Consider the following 25323-nt stretch of genomic DNA (forward strand, 5'->3'; position numbering starts at 1 on the left):
GTGAGAGAGGGCATCCCTGTCTTGTGCCAGTTTTCAAAAGGAATGCTTCCAGTTTTTGCCCATTCAGTATGATATTGGCTGTGGGTTTGTCATAGATAGCTCTTATTATTTTGAGATACGTCCCATCAATACCTAATTTATTGAGAGTTTTTATCATGAAGGATTTTTGAATTTTGTCAAAGGCCTTTTCTGCATCTATTGAGATAATCATGTGGTTTTTGTCTTTGGTTCTGTTTATATGCTGGATTACATTTATTGATTTGCGTATATTGAACCAGCCTTGCATCCCAGGGATGAAGCCCACTTGATCATGGTGGATAGGCTTTTTGATGTGCTGCTGGATTCGGTTTGCTAGTATTTTATTGAGGATTTTTGCATCAATGTTCATCAAGGATATTGGTCTAAAATTGTCTTTTTTGGTTGTGTCTCTGCCCGGCTTTGGTATCAGGATGATGCTGGCCTCATAAAATGAGTTAGGGAGGATTCCCTCTTTTTCTATTGATTGGAATAGTTTTAGAAGGAATGGTACCAGTTCCTCCTTGTACCTCTGGTAGAATTCAGCTGTGAATCCATCTGGTCCTGGACTCTTTTTGGTTGGTAAGCTATTGATTATCACCACAATTTCACAGCCTGTTATTGGTCTATTCAGGGATTCAACTTCTTCCTGGTTTAGTCTTGGGAGGGTGTATGTGTTGAGGAATTTATCCATTTCTTCTAGACTTTCTAGTTTATTTGCGTAGAGGTGTTTGTAGTATTCTCTGATGGTAGTTTGTGTTTCTGTGGGATTGGTGGTGATATCCCCTTTATCATTTTTTATTGCGTCTATTTGATTCTTCTCTCTTTTCTTCTTTATTAGTCTTACTAGCGGTCTATCAATTTTGTTGATCCTTTCAAAAAAACCAGCTCCTGGATTCATTAATTTTTTGAAGGGTTTTTTTTTGTCTCTATTTCCTTCAGTTCTGCTCTGATTTTAGTTATTTCTTGCCTTCTGCTAGCTTTTGAATGTGTTTGCTCTTGCTTTTCTAGTTCTTTTAATTGTGATGTTAGGGTGTCAATTTTGGATCTTTCCTGCTTTCTCTTGTGGGCATTTACTGCTATAAATTTCCCTCTACACACTGCTTTGAATGTGTCCCAGAGATTCTGGTATGTTGTGTCTTTGTTCTTATTGGTTTCAAAGAACATCTTTATTTCTGCCTTCATTTTGTTATGTATCCAGTAGTCATTCAGGAGCAGGTTGTTCAGTTGCCATGTAGTTGAGTGGTTTTGAGTGAGTTTCTTAATCCTGAGTTCTAGTTTGATTGCACTGTGGTCTGAGAGACAGTTTGTTATAATTTCTGTTCTTTTACATTTGCTGAGGAGAGCTTTACTTCCAAGTATGTGGTCAATTTTGAAATAGGTGTGGTGTGGTGCTGAAAAAAATGTATATTCTGTTGATTTGGGGTGGAGAGTTCTGTAGATGTCTATTAGGTCCGCTTGGTGCAGAGCTGAGTTCAATTCCTAGGTATCCTTGTTGACTTTCTGTCTTGTTGATCTGTCTAATGTTGATAGTGGGGTGTTAAAGTCTCCCATTTTTATTGTGTGGGAGTCTAATTCTCTTTGTAGGTCACTCAGGACTTGCTTTATGAATCTGGTTGCTCCTGTATTGGGTGCATATATATTTAGGATAGTTAGCTCTTCTTGTTGAATTGATCCCTTTACCATTATGTAATGGCTTCTTTGTCTCTTTTGATCTTTGTTGGTTTAAAGTCTGTTTTATCAGAGACTAGGATTGCAACCCCTGCCTTTTTTTGTTTTCCATTTGCTTGGTAGATCTTCCTCCATCCTTTTATTTTGAGCCTATATGTGTCTCTGCCCGTGAGATGGGTTTCCTGAATACAGCACACTGATGGGTCTTGACTCTTCATCCAATTTGCCAGTCAGTGTGTTTTAATTGGAGCATTTAGTCCATTTACATTTAAGGTTAATATTGTTATGTGTGAATTTGATCCTGTCATTATGATGTTAGCTGGTTATTTTGCTGGTTAGTTGATGCAGTTTCTTCCTAGCCTTGACGGTCTTTACAATTCGGCATGATTTTGCAGCGGCTGGTACCGGTTGTTCCTTTCCATGTTTAGCGCTTCCTTCAGGAGCTCTTTTAGGGCAGGCCTGGTGGTGACAAAATCTCTCAGCATTTGCTTGTCTGTAAAGGATTTTATTTCTCCTTCACTTATGAAGCTTAGTTTGGCTGGATATGAAATTTTGGGTTGAAAATCCTTTTTCTTTAAGAATGTTGAATATTGGCCCCCACTCTCTTCTGGCTTGTAGAGTTTCTACCGAGAGATCCACTGTTAGTCTGATGGGTTTCCCTTTGTGGGTAACCGACCTTTCTCTCTGGCTGCCCTTAACATTTTTTCCTTCATTTCAACTTTGGTGAATCTGACAATTATGTGTCTTGGAGTTGCTCTTCTCGAGGAGTATCTTTGTGGCGTTCTCTGTATTTCCTGAATCTGAATGTTGGCCTGCCTTGCTAGATTGGGGAAGTTCTCCTGGATAATATCCTGCAGAGTGTTTTCCAACTTGGTTCCATTCTCCCCGTCACTTTCAGGTACACCAGTCAGATGTAGATTTGGTCTTTTCACATAGTCCCATATTTCTTGGAGGCTTTGTTCATTTCTTTTTATTCTTTTTTCTCTAAACTTCCCTTCTCGCTTCATTTCATTCATTTCATCTTCCATCACTGACACCCTTTCTTCCAGTTGATCGCATCGGCTCCTGAGGCTTCTCCATTCTTCACGTAGTTCTCAAGCCTTGGCTTTCAGCTCCATCAGCTCCTTTAAGCACTTCTCTGTATTGGTTTTTCTAGTTTTACATTCGTTTAAATTTTTTTCAAAGTTTTCAACTTCTTTGCCTTTGGTTTGAATTTCCTCCTGTAGCTCGGAATAGTTTGATCGTCTGAGGCCTTCTTCTCTCAACTCGTCAAAGTCATTCTCCATCCAGCTTTGTTCCGTTGCTGGTGAGGAGCTGCGTTCCTTTGGAGGAGGAGAGGTGCTCTGCTTTTTAGAGTTTCCAGTTTTTCTGCTCTATTTTTTCCCCATCTTTGTGGTTTTATCTACTTTTGGCCTTTGATGATGGTGAGGTACAGATGGGTTTTTGGTGTGGATGTCCTTTCTGTTTGTTAGTTTTCCTTCTAAGAGACAGGACCCTCAGCTGCAGGTCTGTTGAAGTTTGCTAGAGGTCCACTCTAGACCCTGTTTGCCTGGGTACCAGCAGCGGTGGCTGCAGAACAGTGGATTTTCGTGAACCGCGAATGCTGCTGTCTGATTGTTCCTCTGGAAGTTTTGCCTCAGAGGAGTACCCGGCCGTGTGAGGTGTCAGTCTGCCCCTATTGGGGGGTGCCTCCAAGTTAGGCTGCTCAGGTTCAGGGGTCAGGGATGCACTTGAGGAGGTAGTCTGCCCGTTCTCAGATCTCCAGGTGTGTGCTGGGAGAACCACTGCTCTCTTCAAAGCTGTCAGACAGGGACATTTAAGTCTGCAGAGGTTACTGCTGTCTTTTTGTTTGTCTGTGCCCTGCCCCCAGAGGTGGAGCATACAGAGGCAGGCAGGCCCCCTTGAGCTGCGGTGGGCTCCACCCAGTTCAAGCTTCCCAGCTGCTTTGTTTACCTAAACAAGCCTGGGCAATGGCAGGCGCCCCTCCCCCAGCCTCGCTGCTGCCTTGCAGTCTGATCTCAGACTGCTGTGCTAGCAATCAGCGAGACTCCGTGGGCGTAGGACCCTCCGAGCCACGTGCGGGATATAATCTCCTGGTGTGCCTTTTTTTAAGCCTGTGGAAAAGTGCAGTATTGAGGTGGGAGTGACCCGATTTTCCAGGTGCCGTCTGTCACCCCTTTCTTTGACTAGGAAAGGGAACTCCCTGACCCCTTGTGCTTCCCGAGTGAGGCAATGCCTCGCCCTTCTTCGGCTCGCACACGGTGCGCTGCACCCACTGTCCTGTGCCCACTGTCTGGCACTCCCTAGTGAGATGAACCCGGTACCTCAGATGGAAATGCAGAAATCACCCGTCTTCTGCATCGCTCATGCTGGGAGCTGTAGACCGGAGCTGTTCCTATTCGGCCATCTTGGCTCCAGCACATCGATATTTATTCTTAACAAATATGACTTTCCACTGGTGATTCCTTGGAAATACAATTAAAAATCCAATATATAATGCTATAAAAATTACCAAGAATTCATATGTAATTCAATTTCATCAATATCATCTCTCTGATATTTCTGTACCTTTTTCATGCTTTAGAAAAATCAAACAAACGATAAATGGACCTTTCAAGTTACTATAGAAGGAGAATGGTTTTATGGACCTGTTGATTTACATGTTGGACCAGATGAAATTGTGGAGTATCCTCTCACATTCAAACCTATTTTTGAATGTGTCATTACGGTATGAACTCCTTGATATTTTCCCCAGTATTAATTAGTATTATCATTAGTTAATAAACTAATGTATGACATTAGTCTTTTAATTGATTGTACAACTGTTTAGCAGAAAAGTTAATATTTTCCATGAATTTGACTATTTTTACTTAAAACTTTAATACATGTTTTAATTTGAGGCATAAACATCATGAACATAACAATATTTTTGTCTGTGAATACTAGCATTCAAATTAATTTTGTACAACATGCTGAACAAAGTAATATAATTACTTTTCCTTCCTATTCATTAAAGAAATTGGTGTATCAGAAAATACTTTCTTAAGACAATATTTCTTTTACATGGAAGTAGACATGCATATAATTGCTGTGTATGAAAATACCTATATACACTCTGTAATTTAGCGAGGGTAATCAGAAATAAATGACTTTTCACCAGAAATTTGTCTTTATGTGTTCGGTAGAAGCAGTTATTTGTGTATTGAAAAAGTCAATGGCTAACACCTCTCTACAAGCTCATTTTATTAATCAGACACAAGAAGAATAAGATAGCAGAGGTTGTTTAACATTTAACTATGACTCCTATAGACCTGAAATTTGTCTGGTTTCTCATAGGGTAAACTTATTCTACAAAATGAAGTAGATGGTAGGGAGCACATCTTTGACATAAAAGGGGTTGGGAAAAAACCTTTGGCCTTGGAACACATCACTGTGGAATGTCAAGTGGGGAATGTGACACAAAAGCATATAACATTGCCTCATTTCACAAATACTGCCCTAACATTTAAGGTAAGAATTTATTTTTAGTGTGAAAGTGTTTTTTTCTGAATATAGTGAATCACATGAAATATAATAATTACAAACAATTTTTTAAACATTTAGTTTTACTTAATCAGATGAAGCAATGTCACATAAGATGTCTACAATCCTACCTATTATTAGTCCAACAGCTTTTAAATATCATTTCAATTATAAGGTTGAATTAGGATGAAATAAGTCTTATATGTATATAACTATAAAGCACATTAAAATCTACTTATTTGAGTCATGTGCTTTTCATTGAAAAAATTGTACATGATAATAAATGGTGTTTTCAAAAATATTTAGAAACATCTTTTAAAATTTTAATGTGAAATCTGTAAGCAAAACAAAATTTCAGAAGTGTAGCCTATCATTTACCAGTGTAAATAGTAGTGGAAATATTAAGGAATGCATAATTGTTTACATCCTTTTACTTATTTATTTTTTGTTTTAGGTTTTATTTATTTTATTTTATTTTATTTTTTGTCTGTTGCTCAGGTTGGAGGCCAGTGGTATGATCTCGGCTCACTGCAACCTCCACCTCCTGGGTTCAAGTGTTTCTTGTGTCTCAGCCTCCCAAGTAGCTGGGATTATAGGCATGTGCCACCACGCCCAGCTACTTTCTATATTTTTTGTAGAGATGGGGTTTTACCATGTTGGCCAGGCTGGTATCAAACTCCTGGGCTCAAGTTATCCACCCACCTTGGCCTCCCAAAGTGCTGGGATTACAGGCATGAGCCACTGCGCCTGGCCTATATCCTTATTTTTTATGAAGCATTATACTCTGTCATCCTCACTTGGTTTGTTTAAACAAATCTTTAAATAACATTTTCCACTCACTCCTACAATTACCCACAAATAGTTATTTGCTCAATAGGATCCTCAAAAGAAGCTTCAAATATCTACCCATTATAGGTGCCTGAATTCAATTTTAGAGGGGACTACAGAAGTTTGTAAATTCTCTGGGTTTACTCTTTGCTTTTTTTGTAACCCTGATAAATATGTGCCTTGGTTTTCCTCTTCTTTTTTTTTTTGCTAGATTGCAAATGGAATTAATATTCTAAATGAAACTCTTATCTTCTCATGTCGAGTAAAATTATTCAGTGCCATCTCTTACCTTCAAAATCAAAACCTAGTCCTTTGCCCATTTTTTTATAGGGATATCTGGATTTTAATGTCTGTTTTTTTCTGTTGAGTTGTGTTTTCCTTATATTTTATGATATGGTTTGGTTGTGTCCCCACCCAAATCTCATCTTGAATTGTAGCTCCCATAATTCCCATGTGTCATGGGTGGGACCTGGTGGGAGGTAATTGAATCATGTTGGTGGATTTTTCCCATGCTGTTCTCATGATAATGAATAAGTCTCATGAGATCTGATGGTTTTATAAAGGGAAGTTCCCCTGTACATGTTCTCTCTGGCTTATTGCCATGTAAGACATGTCTTTTGCCTTCCACCATGATAGTGACGCCTCCCCAGCCACATGGAGCTGTGTGTCCATTAAAAATCTTTTTCTTTATAAATTACCCAGTCTTGGGTGTGTCTTTATCAGCAGCATGAAAATAGACTAATACATTTTAGCTATTATCCTCATATCACCTATGTAATTTGCAAATATTTTGTCCATTCCTTAGGTTGCCTTACATTTCATTGATTGTTTCCTTTGCTGTGACCTCTGTGAACTCAAGGGCCAGTAACATGTGAAGTTTGACACTGTTGACCTACCTTCTTAATGTTATTCACCCTTTATTTTATATTATTCTACATTTCTTGTTTCCTTGACATTAATTCCTTAACATTGGATTATCAAGTGATAATCAAACCTTGATTATTACTTATCTGGTCCGTTTATTCCTCTAACCTTCTGATTTCAAGTTTCACGCATCAAAAGCATCCTTATTTCTGTATGACCTCCCACTTGGCAGTTTCCTGGCTTCAGGCTATCATCTAAATACAAATGCCAAATTCATACTTTTATTCAAGATGTACATGTTAGCTCCAGCCCTTCATTTTCAACTCCTTGCTATACCACTCCACTTTGATAATCTGTTACTATAGACTAGACTCAGTATATTCTTTTAAATGTTTTCCTTGTTCAATTTTTCATTGGTGCTAGTAACTATTTTTATGATGCTTTGTATTTTTAAAAAGCTTTTTAATATACATTTCATTTGATTGCTGAAGGTTGAGACCTCTTTAACATGAAAGAGAAACTAAAAACTAGAGAACATAAATGAGATATAGGTAAAATGCTATAGAATTTTATCAAATTAACAAAGTAGTAGAAAATAATTGTATAATAAAGAAAAGAGATGTGGGACTTCCACGAAGGTGAAGCAAGAAGGTTTGTAAATTCATTTTTTAAAGAAAAGCAATGAAAACACTGGCAAAAATTGTCAAAATCAAATTTTTCAGTGATCTTGAAATTAAAGACTTGAAATAATCTAAGAAGTATATATTTAAGAAAAACTCGGAATTCTGGAAAGAGCAGGATGGTTTGTGGCATTTTAACTTGAATTATTCTTATCCCTCTCTCTTTAGCTCTGCAGTCTTGCAACTGTAGTAACTATGAAAACCAGCAGCTTTGCAGTCAAAAGAGACAGTGTATGGATTACTATTTGACCTTTTTCCAAGTTTGCTAGCAGCATCCCACTAGGAAGGCATTATCATTATTTGACTTGTCTCAGAGTTTGCTCTGATGGATAGGTCCTATCCTTAGAGCATTTGTCAAAAATATTTAGCAGCAATGGTTTAACATTGCAGTTGTCTGAGGCTGCAATAACAATAGCAGCTAATAAGAGATTGGCTAAAAACATGAAAAGAAGATCTGGAATATAAGATGCCCGTAGGGGATTTTAGAATCTCTGGTATATTCCTGGGAAACAAGCAGGCCGCATGGATGTTCAAGATTGTGTACATGCCTGAGAGAGTCCTAATTTTTCACCTCTGGCTGATACAGACACTGTGAGAGCTGAAAATTAAGGCTAAATCAGAGTTTTAAACTACTTGAGGACTTAAAGTATACAACAACACATATACAGTACTCCTTGTCAAAGGATAGAAGATTTATTGGTTCTTTCACCGTTTATAGAAACCTGTGGCAAATTACTGCTGACCGCTAAGCCAACTAAACAGAGCTTCAGTGGGCACATACTATAATGAATACAGACTTTACAGAATTAGTTCAGAAAAGTCACTAAACCATAAAAGACAAAACAACAAAAACAAGAACAATGAAAACAAACCATTAGGAGGGGATGATCTGATTTCCAAAGTGGCTATATTACCTTACATAAAAAGTAGTTTTCAATAAGAAATTAATTATGAGATGAAGCAAAAGGACAAGGAAGCAAAGAAACAGGAAAGTATGACCAATGCACAAAAAATAAGCAATTGTTAGAAGCTGTCTCTAAGGGGACCTACACGTTGAATTACTAGACTAAGACTTTAAATAAGCCTTTGTAAGTATATGCAATGAACTAAAATAAATCCCGTCTAAAGAATTAATGAAAAGTATGACAATGATGTTTCAATAAATAGATCATATAAATATAGTTATAAAAATAATGAAAAAGACCAACATTCTGGTGTTGACAAGTACAATGAGAATTATTAATTATACAGCCTCAACAGTAGATGTAAGCTGGCAGAAGAAATAATCATCAAACTTTAATATGAGTCAATACAGATTGTCTAGTCTGGGGAAGAGGAAAAAATAAAGAAAAATGAACAGAACTTTAGATATACATGGAACAGCATCAAGCATACCAATGTATGACTTACAGTAGTTCTACAGAAGAGAAATATAATGGAAAAGAAATAGTTTTCAAAGAAATAAAGGCCAAAAAAGCCCCAGATTTTATTAAACTTTAAACTACATATCCAAAAAGCTCAACCAACTTAAAAACAGCATCAATAAAAATAACTGTATAGGTGAATAGAATATACAACATAAATATATGCTAGATGTAACTGCTTTTTCTTCTAGGTCATTTAAAAGAAAAAATGGGGAGGGGGACAATACAGCCAAATAGACACAGCCAAGAACTGCTGTTCCCATTGATAGAGACAAAAATATCCAGTAAGCCAACATAATTAGAGCAGATCTTCAGAGGGAAAACACTGAGAGTGGATTGAGAGGCAACTCAGACTCTGAGGCTGAAGGAGGAGGAAGCTGGAAACCCTACATGGGGTACCTGAGTGCTAGAGATAGTTCCTGGCCCCAAACAACTTCTGGGGAAGGGGAGAGTGAAGGGACTAAGGTACAGCTTATTCTCACTGCAGACCTTTAGGATACCAGCTACAGAGGACTCCATGTCCCCATGGATGTTTGAGCTGAGAAAGAGATGTTTTCAGAAAGTAGGCAGAGACAGGACTTCAGCTAACATGGAGCCAGGGGCTTTCCTGCATGAAGCAGCTCTGTTGGAGTGCAGCCGTAAGTGTCCAGGCCCCAGGGATCCCCATCTCCCTTCTAGAAGCTCTAGCCCCAGCTGACTGCCAGGCCAAGAGAGAGCAAGGGCAGCTTCCAGATGGAACTGGGGCACATTTATTCTGTACGCCCTACTGCTAGCCAGCATCTCCCAGGGCACCTGCCTGGCTGCCCCACAGAAGTGTGTGCACAATACAGCTTCCACTCTCCAGGCTGAGTGCTTTGCTCCAACTGAGTACTTTCCTGGCAACCTGGGAGCACTTCAGATCCCTGAGAGCAGCTGGAGCCTGACCCCTAGCTGTGGGCCTGTCATGATGCCTTAGGGTTGCATCATGCAGCTCAGGAGTACTGAGCCAATATCTTTGGCCAGCACTCAAGTTGAAGAGGAGCCCCCAGCCTTAGAGCACTGAGAACAGTGAGACATATTAGTCCATCAGCTGGTGTGGGAGTGGGACATTCCTTTCTCTGCAAGGCCAGTCTAGAAACAGTGTGGCCTACCTGCCTGCTGCAGCCTCTGCCCAAGTGAGCCCCCTGGCCTGGAACGCCTAACAAAAGAAATGTGGGTGCAGTGCCAGTAATCAAATGGGGCTCCTCTAGGGCCCAGAAATCGACCTGGTGAGAGTGTCTTCTCTTCCCCACCCTCTCCCACCACAGAGCACACATGCAAACGTGAGAAAAAGAGTCACGTGGCTGTGTAAGAGCTTATCTACCAGTCATTATTCGTAAGCACCATCTACTGGATCACAGCCCAAAAGACAGCCCCCAAAATATTCTGCTAACATACACCCCTGTGAAACCAAGGGCAAGAATTCAGCCTCAAATAAATATTGTTTCTGAAAACATCCACAAACAAAGCAAACTGACTATACCCAAATTACACCACAGTTAAAGGAAAACCAACCCTCCCAGATAAGAAAGAATCAATGGAAGAACTTTGGCAATTCAAAAACTAGAGTGTCTTCTTACCTCCAAATGAGCCCACTAGGTCTCCAGGAATGGTTCTTAACCAGACTGAAATGACTGAAATTACAGAAATAGAATTCAGAATCTGGAGGGCAAGGAAACTTGACGACATTCAGGAGAAAGTTGAAACCCAATGCAAGGAATCCAATAAAATGATCCAATAAAATGATCCAAGGAGCTGAAAAGTGAAATAACCATTTTAAGAAAAAAAACAAACTGAACGTCTGGAACTGAGAAATTTACTGCAAGAATTTCATAATGCAAATGGAGGTATTAACAGCAGAATAGACCAAGCTGAGGAAAGAAGTTCATAGCTCAAAGATGTTCTTTGAGTCAACTCAGTCAGACAAAAATAAAGAAAAAAGAATTTTAAAAGTTGAACAAAACCTCTGATAAAAATTAGATTATATAAAGAGACAAAGCTTGTGACTCATTGGCATTCGTGAGAGAAGGAGAGAAAGTAAGCAACATGGAAAATATATTTGAGGATATAGTCCATGAAAATTTCCCTAATCTTGCTAGAGAGGTTGACAAGCAAATTAAAGAAATACAGAGAACCCTGGCTAGATACTATACAAGACAACTATCCCAAAGGCACATGCTCATCACATTCACCAAGGTCAATGTGGAAGAAAAAGTCCTAAAGGCAGGTAAAGTGAAAGGTTAGGGCACATAGAAAGGACACCTGATCGTCTACCAATAGATCCTTCAGCAGAAACCTTACAAACCAGAAGAAATTGGTGGTAGTGGTGGGCTATTTTCTACATCCTTAATGAAAAGAAATTCCAACCAAGAATTTTATGTCCCACCCAACAAAGCTTCATAAGTGGAGAGATAAAATCTTTCTCAGATAATCAAATGCTGAGGGAATTTGTTACTACTAGATGAGACTGACAAGAAGTCCTTTAGGGAGTGCTAAACATAGAATTGAAAGGACACCTGCTTCCACAAAAACACACTTAAGCACATAGCCCATAGACATTATAAAACAACTGTGCAACCAAGGCTTCATAATTACCAGCTAACAACATGATGATAGTATCAAAATTTCACATATCAGTACTGACCCTAAATGTAATTGGACTAAAAACCCCACTTAGAAAACACAGAATGGAAAGCTAGATTAAATGACAAGACCCAACTGACTGCTGTCTTCAAGAGACCCGTCTCACATGTAACAATACCCACAGGCTCAAAGTAAAAAGGATGGAAAAGGATTTACATGCAAAACAAAAAGAAAAAAGAGTACAAGTCTCTATTCTTATATCAGATAAAATAGAGTTTAAACCAACAACAATTAAGAAGAACAAAAAAAGGCATTACATTATGATAAAGGGTGCAAGTCAACAAAAAACTTAACTATTATATGTGTGTATATATATATATATATATATTCAATATTTGAGCATCCAGATTCATGAAACAAGTTCTTGATGTTCCAAAGACATAGACAGCCACATAATAATAGTGGGAGACTTCAACGCCCCACTGACAGCATTAGACAGATCATCAAGTCAGAAAATTTAGAAAGAAGTCCTGAACTTAAAAGAAGTCCTGAACTTAAACTTCACACTTGTCTAATTGGACCTAATAGAAAGCTATACAATGGTCCACCAAACAATCACAGAAAATACTTTCTTTTCATCTGTGCATAGAACATATTTTAAGATTGACCACATGTTCAGTAATTAAAGCAAGACTCAATACGTTAAAAAACAAAACAAAACTCATGCCCAGCACATTCTCAGATCACAGTGCAATAGTAATAAAAATTAATATCAAGAAGATTTCTCAAAACCACACACATACATGAAAATTAAATAACTTGCGCCTGAATAACTGCTGGGTAAACTTAAAAATTAAACCAGAAATCAAACATTATTTGAAACTAATAAAACTTGAGGCATAACTTATAAAAATCTCTGGGATACAGCTAAAGCGATGTTAAGAGAAAAGTTTACAGCACTAAAAGCCTTCATAAAGAAGTTAGAAAAAGCTCAAATTAACAATTTAACTTTGCACCCAGTGAAACTAGAAAAAAATAACAGTCCAACCCCAAAGCTAGTATTATAAAAGAAAGAATTAAAATTAGAGAAGAACTAAATGATACTGAGACACATAAATCCATACAAAGGATCAATAAAATCAAGTGTTGGCTCTTAAAAAAATAAACAAGATAGAAAGTGCACTAGCTAGATTAACACAGGAGTAAAGAAAAGAAGATGCAAATAAGAACAATTGGAAATGATGAAGGCATTACAGTGGATCCCACGGAAATACAAAAGATCCTCAGAGACTATTGTCATCAACTCTATGCATACAGATTTAAAAATCTAAAGGAAATTGATACATTACTGGAAATACACAACCTCCCAAGATAAAACCAGAATGTGAAGACCTGAACAGACTAATAACATGTTCCAAAATTGAATCAGTAATAAAAACCCCTACCAACCAAAAAAGCCCTGGACCAGAAAGATTCACAGCCGAATTATATCAGACAAAGAACTAGTACCAATCCTACTGAAACTATTCCAAAAAATTGAGGAGGGGCTTCTCCCTAACTCATTATATAAATCCAGCATTAACCTGATGCCAAAATCTGGCAGAGACACAACAAAAAAGGATAACTTGAGGCCAATATCCCTGATGAAAGTACACACAAAAATCCTCAAAAAAATAATAGCAAACCAAATGCAAAAGCACATTAAAAAGTCAATACACCAGGATCAAGTAAGCATTACTCCTGGCATGTAAGTCTGGTTCAACATACACAAATCAATAAATGTCATTCACTCATTATAAGAATTGAAAGCAAAAATCATTTGGTCATCTTAATAGATGCAGAAAAAGCTTTTGATAAAATCCAGCATCTCTTCATGGGAAACACCTTCAAGAGACTAGGTATCAAAAAATCCATCTATGACAGACCCACAGCCAAAATCATAATGAAAGAGCAAAAGCTGGAAGCATTCACCTTGAGTGCTAGAAAAAGCCAAGGATGCCAAATTTCACCACTCCTGTTTAACATAGTAGTGGAAGATCTAAACAGAGCTATCAGGCAAAAGAAAGAAATAAAAGGCATCCAAATGACAAAAGAAGAACTTAAACTAGGTCTTTTTGCAGACAATATGGTTCTACACCTAGAAAACTCTAAAGACTGCCAAATGGCTCCAAGAAATGATAAAAAACTTTAATAGAGTTTTAGGATAAACAAATAGAAGTATGAACATCAGTAGCATTTCTATCCACCAGCAATGTTCAAGCTGAGACCCAAATCAAGAACACATTCCAATTTACCATAGCCACAAAAAGTTAAAATATCCAGGAAGACAGCTAAGCAAGGAGGTAGAAGATCTCTGCAAAGGAAAATGTGAAACACGCTCTAAGGGTACAGTAACCAAAACAGCATAGTACTGATGCAAAAACAAACACATAGACCAATGGAACAGAGTAGAAAACCCAGAAATAAAGCCACACACCTATGATCATCTGATCTTCAAAAAACCCTACAAAAACAAGCAATAGTAAAAGGACTTCCTATTCAATAAATGGTGCTGAGATAACTGTCTATCCATATGCAGAAGAATGAAACTGGATCCCTATCTTTCACTGTATACAAAAATTAACTCAAGATTGATTAACAATTTAAAGGTAGGACCTCAAACTATTAAAATCCTGGATTTTATTAGCTTGAGCACCTTTCTCAACATCAGCCTTGGCAAGGAAATTATGACTAAGTACCCAAAAGTAAATTGCAACAAATAAAAAATTTTATTAAGGATCTAATTAAATTAAAGAGTATCTGCATAGCAAAATAAATTATCAACAAAACAAAGACATCCTACAGAATGGTAGAATATTCACAATCTGTTCATCCAACAAAGGTCTAAAACCCAGAATCTATAAGGAACTTAAATCAGCAAGCTTAAAAGAAATAAGCCTGTTAAAAATTTGCACAGGACGTGAATAAACACTTCTGAAAAGAAGACATACAAATGTTCAACAAACATATGAAAAAATGCTCATCATCACTACTCATCAGAGAAACACAAACCAAAACCAAAATGGCATACCGTCTGTATTAGTCCACCCCTATAAAGAACTGCCCAAGGCTGCGTAATTTATAAATGAAATAAGTTTAATTGACTCACAGTTCCGCATGGCTTGAGAGGCCTCAGGAAGCTTACAATCATGGCAGAAGACACCTCTTCACAGGGTGGTAGGAGGGAGAGGAACAAGCAGGGGAAATGCCAGATGCTTATAAAACCATAAGATCTCATGAGAATTCACTCACTGTCCTGAGAACAGCATGGGAAACCACCCTCGTGATCCAGTTATCTCCACCTGGTCCCGGTTTTGATACGTGGGGATTATGGGGATTACAATTGAAGATGAGATTTTGGGTGGGGACACAGCAAAACCATATCACCATCTCACACTAGTCAGAATGGCTGTTATTAAAAAGTCAAATAATAACAGATGTTGGAGTGGCTGAGAGAAAAGGGAATGCTTATACACTGTTGTTGGGAATGTAAATTGGTTCAGCCACTTTGGGTAGCATTTTGGAGATTTTTAAAATAACTTAAACTGAGCTACCATTCAACCCAGCAATTTCATTATTAGGTATATACCCAAAAGAAAACAAATCACTCTACCAAAAAGACACATGAACTCATATGTTCATTGCAGTACTATTCACAGTAGAAAAAACTTGGAAGCTACCCAGGTGCCCATCAGTGGTGGATTGGATAGAGAAAATGTAGTACATATATACCATGGAATACTATACATTCATAAAAAGGAACAGCATCATGTTCTTTGCAGCAACGTGGTTGTAGCTGGAGTCTAGAATTCCAAACAAAGTAATGCAGTAACAGAAAACCAAATACTGCAATTTGTCACTTACAGGTGGCAGCTAAACTTTGAATACACATGGACATAGAGATAGGAACAATAGATACACAAACTATTAGATGAGGAAGGGAAGGAGGGGGCATGTGTTGAAAAGCTACCTATTAGGTGCTGTGCCTACTACTTGAGTGACAAGATCCATAACCTAAACCTCAGCATCATGCAATATACCCATGTAACAAACCTGTACAAGTAACCCCTGTATCTAAAATAAAAATTGAAATTATTAAAAAACTTAAAAATTAATAATTATATAAATGTCTTGGCAGGCTTAAAATGTATAAAGATGTAATTGGTATGAAAGTAGTAACATACAGGAAGACTAGAAGGATAGGCACATACTGGAAAAATATTTCTGTATGCTACTGAAATTAAGTTAGAATTATTACAAAGCAAATTGTTTCAAAATAAGATGCTAGTTATAAAACCCAAGACATCTTAGAAAATAACTCAAAAATAGAGTAAAATATACAAAAAGGAATTTAAGTGACACATTAGAAAATATTTTACTCAAAATCTGACAGTAATGGAAGATTACAGGAACAAAGGTGACATAAGATATATAGATAATAAGAAAAAGGCAGATTTCAGTTTTCTTGTCTGCATTATATATAAATTGTCTAAACACTCAAATGTCAGAAATTGGAAGAATGTATTTTTAAAGAAAAGTTCAACTTTAGGCTGCTTATATTAGACCCATTTTAAATAAAATGACAAAAATAGTTTGAAAGTAAAACATATACCATGAACATAGTTTCTAAAATAGAGCCGAAGTGGCTGGAGTATTTCAGAAATCAAATGACTTGAGACCTAAAATTATTACTGCATATGAAGAGACATTTTATAAAGATAAAAGTGTCAATCTATCCGGAATATATACCAATTATAAGTATATACATGTATATGTATGTGTGTATATATATTATCATATATTATACACATATCATATATGTATTATGTATTATATTTATTATGTATTATATATCATATATGTATTATGTATTATATTATACACACTATCAGAAGATCTGCAGTTACCTATAAAAGATAATTCAAAAACAAGAATTATGTAGTATTAACGTAAAATATTTTTCTATGCTTTAGAAAAAATATTTTTCTATGCTTTCTTTATAATATGTGTGTATATATAATATTATATATTATATTATATATTATAATATATTTGTTATATATAATATAATTTTATTATAACATAAAGAAAGCATAGAGAAGTATTTTAAAAATATCACATATTATATCACACACACACACACACACACACACACACACACACATACACAACAACAGAGCCTGAAAAGACATGAAGCAAAACCAACAGAATTTAAGAAGTCAGAAACAACAATGTTAGTTGGAGGTTTAAATATCCCACTGTCAATAATGGGTAATTAACTAGCCAGTAGATCAACATAGATATAGAAGACTTGCAAAAATCAATGAGATCTAATAGACATCTGTGGAACATTCCATGTAATAACAGCAGAATAAATATTCTTCTCATGCATACATGGAATATTCTCCCAGATAGACTATGTCTTATAGCATAAAATAAACCTTAATAAATTTAAAAGTGAGGTAATCATGTACAGTATGATTTTTGACAACCACGGAATTAAATTAGAAGTCAAAAATGGAAATAAATTTGGGAAATCCTTGAATATGTGGAATTTAAAACAACATACTCCTAAATAACCAATAAGTCAAAGAAGAAATCACAAGGGAAATTAGAAAATGATATGAGATGAGTGAAAATGAAGACATAATTGACCAAAATTTAGGAGGTGCACCTAAAGCAGTGCTTAAAGGGAAATTTGTAGATGTGCATACCTGTAGTAAAAAAAGAAGAAAGATGTTAAGTCAGTTACCTAACTTTGTATCTTAAGTAACTAGAAAAACAAGCAAATGAAAGACAAGGCAAGCACAAAGAGGCAGTAAGAGAGAGTAGAGTGAAATAAAATGATATGGAAAATAAATCAATAGAGAAAACCAATAAAAACAAAAGTTAGTTATTTGAAAAGGTCAGTAAATAAGCTAATTTACCTTGACTGACCGAAAAAGAGAGAGAATACTCAAACTACTGAATTAAGAAATGAATACGGAGACACCACTATCTACCTGAAGAAATAATAATTAGAGATAAATACTAAGAAAACCTGTATGCCCATAAATTTGATAATTTGGAAAAAAACTGACCAATATATAGAGTTACAAAAACTACTGAGCTGACTCAAGAAGGAATAGAAATATGATGCCCCTACAACAAGTAGAGAATTAGCATTTGTAAGACTTCCCACAAAGAAAACACAGTCTTAGATGGCTTTAATAGTGGATTTTACTCACAGTTGAAGAACTAATATTAATGTTTCACAAACACTTCTAAAAAATAAAAGATAAGTAAACATATTCTAACTTCCACTTTGAGACCAATATTATTACCTAGATAATAAATCCAGACAGAGGCATCATGGAAAATGAAAACTACAGATCAGTTTTCCTTAGGATTATAGTCGAAATACTCTCAACAAAATATTAGAAAACTGAATTCAACAACATTTAAAAATGATTATACACCAACATAGAATATATGGAATTGTATTACCAGAGTCCATGGCGATATATGGACTTTCCCTACACTACTGGAGTGTTTGAAGATTCCTAGAAAAGAAAATTCAAAAACAAGTGTTGGTGAGGATGTGGATAAAGGAAAACTCTTTTAAACTGTTGGTGGGAGTGTAAATTAGTACAGCCATTACGATAAACATTATGAAGTTTCTTCCAAAAATTAAAAATAGAACTATCATATGATTCTGTAATTCCACTGCTGGGTATATATTCAAAAGACTTGAAATCTCTATGTCAAAGAAATATCTGCACTTTGTTGTTCATTGCAGCATTATTCACAATAGCCAAGATATGGACTGAACCTGTGTCCATCAACAAATGAATGGATAAAGAAAATGTGATATGTACGCAATGAAATACTATTCAGTCTTAAAACAGAAGGAAATCCTGTCATTTGTGACATGGATGAACCTAGAAGCCATTATGTTGAGTGAAGTAAGCCAGGCACAGAAAAGCAAATATTGCATGATCTCAATTATATGTGGAATCTAAAAAAGTTCAGTTCATGGAAGTGGAGAGTAGAATGGTGGTTATCAGGAGCTGATGGGGGGAGTTGTTGGAGAGATGTGAATGAAAGGACACAAAATTTCAGTTTGATAGAAGAAATAAGTTCAAGAGAATTATTAGAGCTTGTGTACAACATAGTTATGATAATTATAACAACGTATTGTATTCTTGAAAAGAGCTGAGAGAATAGATTTTTTGTTCACCACAACAATGATAACTATGTGAGATAATGCATAGATTAATTAGTTTGATTTAGCCATTTCACAATGTATATATATATCAAAACATCATGTTGTACATTATATACAATTTCTCATCCATTAAAAGTATGAAAAAGTTTTTAAAAGTATGCTAAATAAAAAAGTCAGTGACAAAAGTCCACATCGTGCTGTTTAATTTCATTACTAATAATTGTTCATAATAGGCTCATATGTAGAGACACAAAGTAGATTATTGTTTCCCTGAGCAGTGGGGAGTAGGAAGATATAAGCACGCAGTAAACTGAAAGTTGGGTTTAGCCAGGGTGTGGTCAAATGCTGCTTAAATATTTTTTATTTGTTTTATTAATATTGATGTAGAAATTTATTGAAATGATTCATCTCTTTTGTATATCAAACTGCCTAAAGACAATTGTGCATGGTTGATGAGAGCTATTCAGACTTTCTAAGCATCAATGATCTTGATATAAGTAGCAACAGAATATAAGCATTATTTGTTTTGTAAGAATAATTTCCTCTGTTCCATTTTTAAATAGGTTTGTTCTTAGATTTCTCTTCTACTGGATGTAGAATTTTTCTGGCTTGCTGTTTTTTAAAAAAGTGAATGATTTTATTGGGAGTATTTAAATTAAATTTCAGTTTGTTCTATGCTTTAACTTGTTACAGTAATTTCATGTAGTGTAGTGTACTTATTTTATGTGGATACTACATAATTCTTGTTTTTGAATTATCTCATAGGTAACTGCAGATCTTCCAATAGTGTGGGGAAATCCACAAATTACAGTATACCCTTATAAAGAAATTCTGTACCTGATTCATGTGCGCCCTTGGAAACGTGGTATATTGAAAGGTATAAAATCCATTAATAAAATATTAGTCATTTTCCTACTACGCTAGGATGGAAATATGATGAGACAAATAGAAATGCAATTTGTATTTCCACTTTCTATTAAATGACTCAGAAGAAAGTTTAATTTTATATTTCAGTCATTAGCTTTCTAAGTAATCAGGGCTTTGATGCATACATTTTATGTCTAGTGCTATATTATCTTGGCCATTTATTCAAATTTATTTGTGGAACAAATTTCTATAAATGAAAATATTTAATTAAGGGTATTTACATTTAAAATGTGATAAATACTTTCAAATAGTTATACCCACGTATCAACCCAATGACATTTTAAGAGAGTGTTTATTTACAGGACTGGATATTATAAAAACATTCACATGCACTTACTTGATATATGAAAAATAAGTTAAAGGTTTGATATATGTGAATTTTTTCCTTTATCTTCCCTTGTCTGTAATAAAGTATTTATTTATGCAGATTTCCGCAATGGTCTCAGAACAGAATTACTTACATGGGAATCGGAGGGAGAGGTGTTCCTGTTACTTTTTGAAGGGAGAGGGGTAAGAAGTGATAGAAGAGTAATAGCTAGTACTGAGTGATTATGATTCATCAAAGGAATAAGTTGTCCTATTTGAGAGAAAATTAAATTCCCTATGGTAGTTGGATACTGTTGAGGAAATTATTATAATGTAGGTAAGTGGATACAACTTTAGAAGTGTAGAAAGCACATACATATACACATATTCTTTCTACACTTACATATGTAGTGGTATCTACTGCTCCTTGGATGTACTAGCCTCACATCCCTGCTTACCTCAACAAAGTGTTTGAGGGAAGGGTTATATCTAGTATAGAAGCGATAGAGAGCTGCTGCAAAGAAGAAAGTGCAGAGAGCATACTGGATGCCTATGCTATTAAAAAGCAGAAGGGAAATTTCAGAGTGCCAACCACAATGATCCAATTATTACTACTGTAATAGAATTTATGTAGGAAGAAACAGCTGCCAATCCCCATTCCCTGCTTCTAGTGTGCTTAACCTCAAATGCCAACACAGCAAAAATTGTTAGCATCTTCTGAAATCTTCCCCTTGTTTTTGAGATGTTTAGATTTACAAACCCCATTAATAAGTCCTCATTTGATAGGTAGATTTGAGCTATAATGTCTCTAGTCCAAACATTTCAATAAAGTAACATATTTTACTATTTTTTAGGTAATCCATAAGAAGTGAATTGATTTAAAGAAATTTAAATTTTAGTTTTCATTTTAATTGTCATTGACAGTCCTAGTAGTTGGTATATTTTCCTTAATTTTAGAGTTTTAACTCGTCTTTTGTAAAAGGCAGCAAGTCATTCAGAATTGGTATAATTAGTTTTGATAAAACATAGTCAATTTCAGTTTCCTGTTCTGTAGGAAGCAGTGAGTTCTACTACTTATGAGAAGAAACACATAAGAAACCACAAACTGTGAAACATTGTTGAATTCGGAATGTTTATAACTACCACAAAGCCCCTGGTCTGTGAATCAAACTCTTAAAGTTATTGGAATAGACTGACGAAAAATTAAATAATTAGATTTGGCAGGCCTTTCCTTTGTGTAATCTTTTTTGTTGTTGTTGGTTTTAGCAGCTTTTGTGGCACCACAATATTTCAATACATATTTTTACTATTTTGATATGGACTATTAACATGTTGGTTTGAAAAAATTTGGAACATATTTGGTGAAGTTAAATGCAGCGCAGGATACATTGTTAAGTGAGAATGAATTAGGTTAATGTTTCTGGCTATACAAACCATTTTACAGGCTTCATAATTTTGAAAAATATTTACAAGATGTGATCATGTTAGCTCTTCCCAGGGCAGTGCCTTAGAGTTAAATTAGTTGTCCCATTATGCTTTGGAAAAAACAGCCTGTAAAAGGGAGCCTAGCTCTAATTTTTAGTGATATTACTATTGGAAGACTTAAACTATAGATTAAACAGTATAAATACAATTGCTTCTGAACAGCTGCTAACTAATCTGAAGTGATATAAAGAAAACTAGATTATAAAAATTTCACACATATGAGAATTTTCCTGCTTTTGCTGGTTAAAGAACTGTATCCACGTATGGGTGCATGCATGTGTACACACGTGTGTATGTATCAGATACTTTTTTAAAATTTTGTGTTCATTTTCAATTCTGTTATTGATTATATAATAATTATTTACTAAAGACCTATAATTTGGAAAGCCTTTATAAACATAGTAGTTATGAACAAAGCTGACATTCAACTAATTATGCTTTGCTTATTGAAATATTGTAACAACTGATCTTTTCTTATATGTTGGCAAATATTCAGTTGTTTGAGCTCCACTATCAAATAACTTTTGCCAGTCCAGATACCACAGCCCCTCACCCAGAACTCTTGGAACCTCCCAACAATTTAGCAGCTCCTAAAGTGTTAACACAGAAAGCATCAGGATGCCTCAGGACCTAGATCAGGCAGGACCTAGATCAGGTGTCCTTTCTGGTTGGTCAGTATTGGGATAAAGTTTTGTTAATTATTTTGAATATTACCACTGTATCTAAATATGAATATCACGTAGCTCCTTCTTCCCGAGAATTCACATCTGGTGGTGGAAACAGGTATCTATAAATCATCTCAATGAAGGTATGCTTTGATATATCTAAAGTTTAATTATAGCACTGGGGAGCCTGATGGAAGGAAATATTAATCCCAACAATGGGGGTCTGAGAGGGCTTCACAGGGTATGGTGGGTTTGATCTGAACCTTGAAGGATATGGCAGGGGGTTGGGGAAACTTTCCAGCAGGAGAAATAACCTTATTGAAAACACAGAGAAGACAGTTTCTGTAAATTAAAAAGTAGATGGGTGTGTTTGGAGTGCATGTGTGAGGTAGGGAATGCAGAGTGACATATAATTAGCAATGCAGGTAGACATTTTAGGGCAGAGTTTTGTTTTACTTATTGCACTGGGAGCCATTGAAGATTGCTGAGGAGGCAAGAGGTATGAGTCAACTGAGTTTGAAAAAGGGAAATCTGGAGGTAATATAAAAAACAGACAGGAGGGGTGAGATAGGCCAGTAAGATCTGGGAGATCATTTAGGGGTCTTTGACAATATCCAAGGTAATCAGTTCTGTGTACCCACTCCCAAAAGCAAACCCTAAGGCAAGAGTTTAATTGCAAGTAGTTAATCTGAGAGGTGATCAGGAGAATCACACTAAGTAAATGGGGAAGTGAGATGCTGGAGGGAGAAAGCCAATAAGTAAGCAAGCTAGTTATCAGGTTACTGCTGAAAACTGAGGGACCTCACTGGGACCTTCAGAAAGAATTGTCATACTGAAGGGCAAGGGAGTTGGAGTATTTATCTGTTAACCCCTAATTGATTAAAGTTTTCTCTTAGGTCAGAGATCTGTAACAGTGAGTTCCCACAGGCAGAGTTGTAGGAAACCACTGGTGTGTATAGGAACTCTCTGCAGGGGGGATTTTTGTGAGGGCACTGACAGCATGTACTAATGTTATACCAATATTATATTTGGTATGTTTGTTGGTAGAAAGAAATGTTGGGAACTGGACGGATTTGGAATTTTCAAGGCAGCCTGCAGTGATCTACAATCATGTTCCAAGTGTGCCTGTGTGGAGGTTTGTTTTAAATGCCTGTTTGGCCATGGAACCAAAAGTGAAGATGGACCATTCTAAATCAGAGTTAGGGCAGAACAAACTAGGCAATGATAATGAATTAAGAAACAGAGGGACAGCTTCAAGAGAAATAAAGAGGGAAAATGATGCTGTAACAGGTTGAGTTTCCAGGAAATCAGATTCTGAGAGAGGAAGTTAGAATGCAGGACATTTATTAGGGAAAGTGTTATGAGCAACACTTGTGGGAAAAAAAGGTAAGAAAGTATGTTTAGCAGAGGTAGAAACTGAGCTTTGGCGAAGGCCCACTGAAGGCTTCAGCCAACTCATTAAGGCTCCTGAAGCTGGGATGGCCCTTCAGAGTTGTCCCGAGTTGGGAGAAAGAGACTAGACCTTCACAGTACTGTGTTGATCAGTCATTGAAAGTGGGCTACATGTGGAAGGAGGTTTGACCTTGAGTGAAGCTTTTATGTTTTTTTCAAGCAAGGCAATGCATAAAGAGGGCTGACCTGATGGCCATCTTCCAGCATTATATCCAGTAGCTATGGGAGTAAGTTCCTCATTCCTGAAAAGATATATCATTAGTGCATTGTAGTGTCTTCCACAGTTGTATTTGATGAAAATTGAATATGAAAAAGAAAGGAGAAAGTAGAGTCAAATGTACTTCGGACAGTAAGCAACTCTAACCAAAGTGAAACCAATAACTGTGAGGGGGAAGTAATCAGAAGGGTAAGTTTACTGCTTAGGAATGAAAGCCTAGTTCTATCTCGACTTCAGAGTTATCTTTTTATGTCGTTAAATTTTGGAAAAAAATGACAATATAGAATAAGTAAACCTAGATATAAAAACATATAACCTTAAGGAGAAACAAACAAATCCAAGCAAAAATCACCATGTTTGCAGGTGTGAGAGAGATAATGTGTTAATGACTGAAAGCAATAAAACACGATTGCTTAATTCTTTCTTTTGTAACTGTAAAATGACCTATCTGGTATAGATAAATATGAGAATGCAAAAAGCTATTATTACTGTTCATTATTACAGGATTAGTGTGTAACCAACTGTAGACACAGAGTAATGGCCTGTTACTTATTTGCAGTGGTGAAATATGCAAATAAATTTTCATTTATCTTAGCTAGAAGCTGTTTTGTTTTGCACAAGACTAGTATATAGGTGAAGATGAGTAGGCCTTAGTGGTGATTATATACTTTATTAGTAGTAATTCTCAATTTTATTTTGATTGCAACAACATAATATGATTCAGAAATATGATTTAGAGATGGCTATAAAGATGCATGTTCACAACATAAAGCAACTAATTTGTAGTGTAGCACTATCAAAATAACTTGTAAGTGTAAGAGTTAAGACTGTATCATTTGGTATAGCTTACATATCATTTTCCTAATAATTTGCTCCAGTTGTTCTTTAATAATCTACATAGACCTCATGTCTCTGGCATGACTTTTCTGAGCTCTGTATGAAGATGTCATCAATCAGCTTAGCTTTTTTTCAGCCTGTGAACATCAGGGTTAAACTACAACTTTAAAAAACATGTTTTACAAACAACAAACAGGGAACTGTGTAAACTTGTAAAGATACTTCTACGGACCCCTTTCTATGTCTAGAGCTAGGAAGCTAAATAATTAATTTGGGGCTTGGTGATCCAAAAGTATGTGAAAACTGTACCCAAAACCATGCAAATGTGAGCTCTTTAACTAATGATTTTGCTCTTATGGTCCCTAAAGCCAAGATTCCAGCCACTACTGAGCAGCACATATTCCAGAACAAATGTCATCTCCAATGATGACCCACTACAGTAGATTCATGCTGTTTTAGTTTCTGTGTGTTTAACTCAAAATTTTCAGTTGAGAGAGGATTCTCTGAATATCTTTCCAACATATTATAAAAATAGAAACCCATGAATATTTTTAAAGGCTTTTATTTTATTGTTAACTAGTGT

General features: G+C 36.0%; 1 protein-coding gene across 1 annotated transcript in view; it reads left to right on the forward strand.

The window, feature by feature from the left end:
• Positions 1–25323, forward strand: part of CFAP47 (cilia and flagella associated protein 47) — a 463486-nt gene that overhangs the window by 311321 nt on the left and 126842 nt on the right. The window contains exons 47-49 of the mRNA XM_054677051.2: positions 4271–4414; positions 5023–5196; positions 19617–19728. Of these exons, the coding sequence (XP_054533026.1) occupies positions 4271–4414; positions 5023–5196; positions 19617–19728 (430 nt within the window). The remainder of the gene's footprint in view (positions 1–4270; positions 4415–5022; positions 5197–19616; positions 19729–25323) is intronic.

Source organism: Pan troglodytes, chromosome X (assembly GCF_028858775.2).
Source record: "Pan troglodytes isolate AG18354 chromosome X, NHGRI_mPanTro3-v2.0_pri, whole genome shotgun sequence".
Taxonomy (NCBI): domain Eukaryota; kingdom Metazoa; phylum Chordata; class Mammalia; order Primates; family Hominidae; genus Pan; species Pan troglodytes.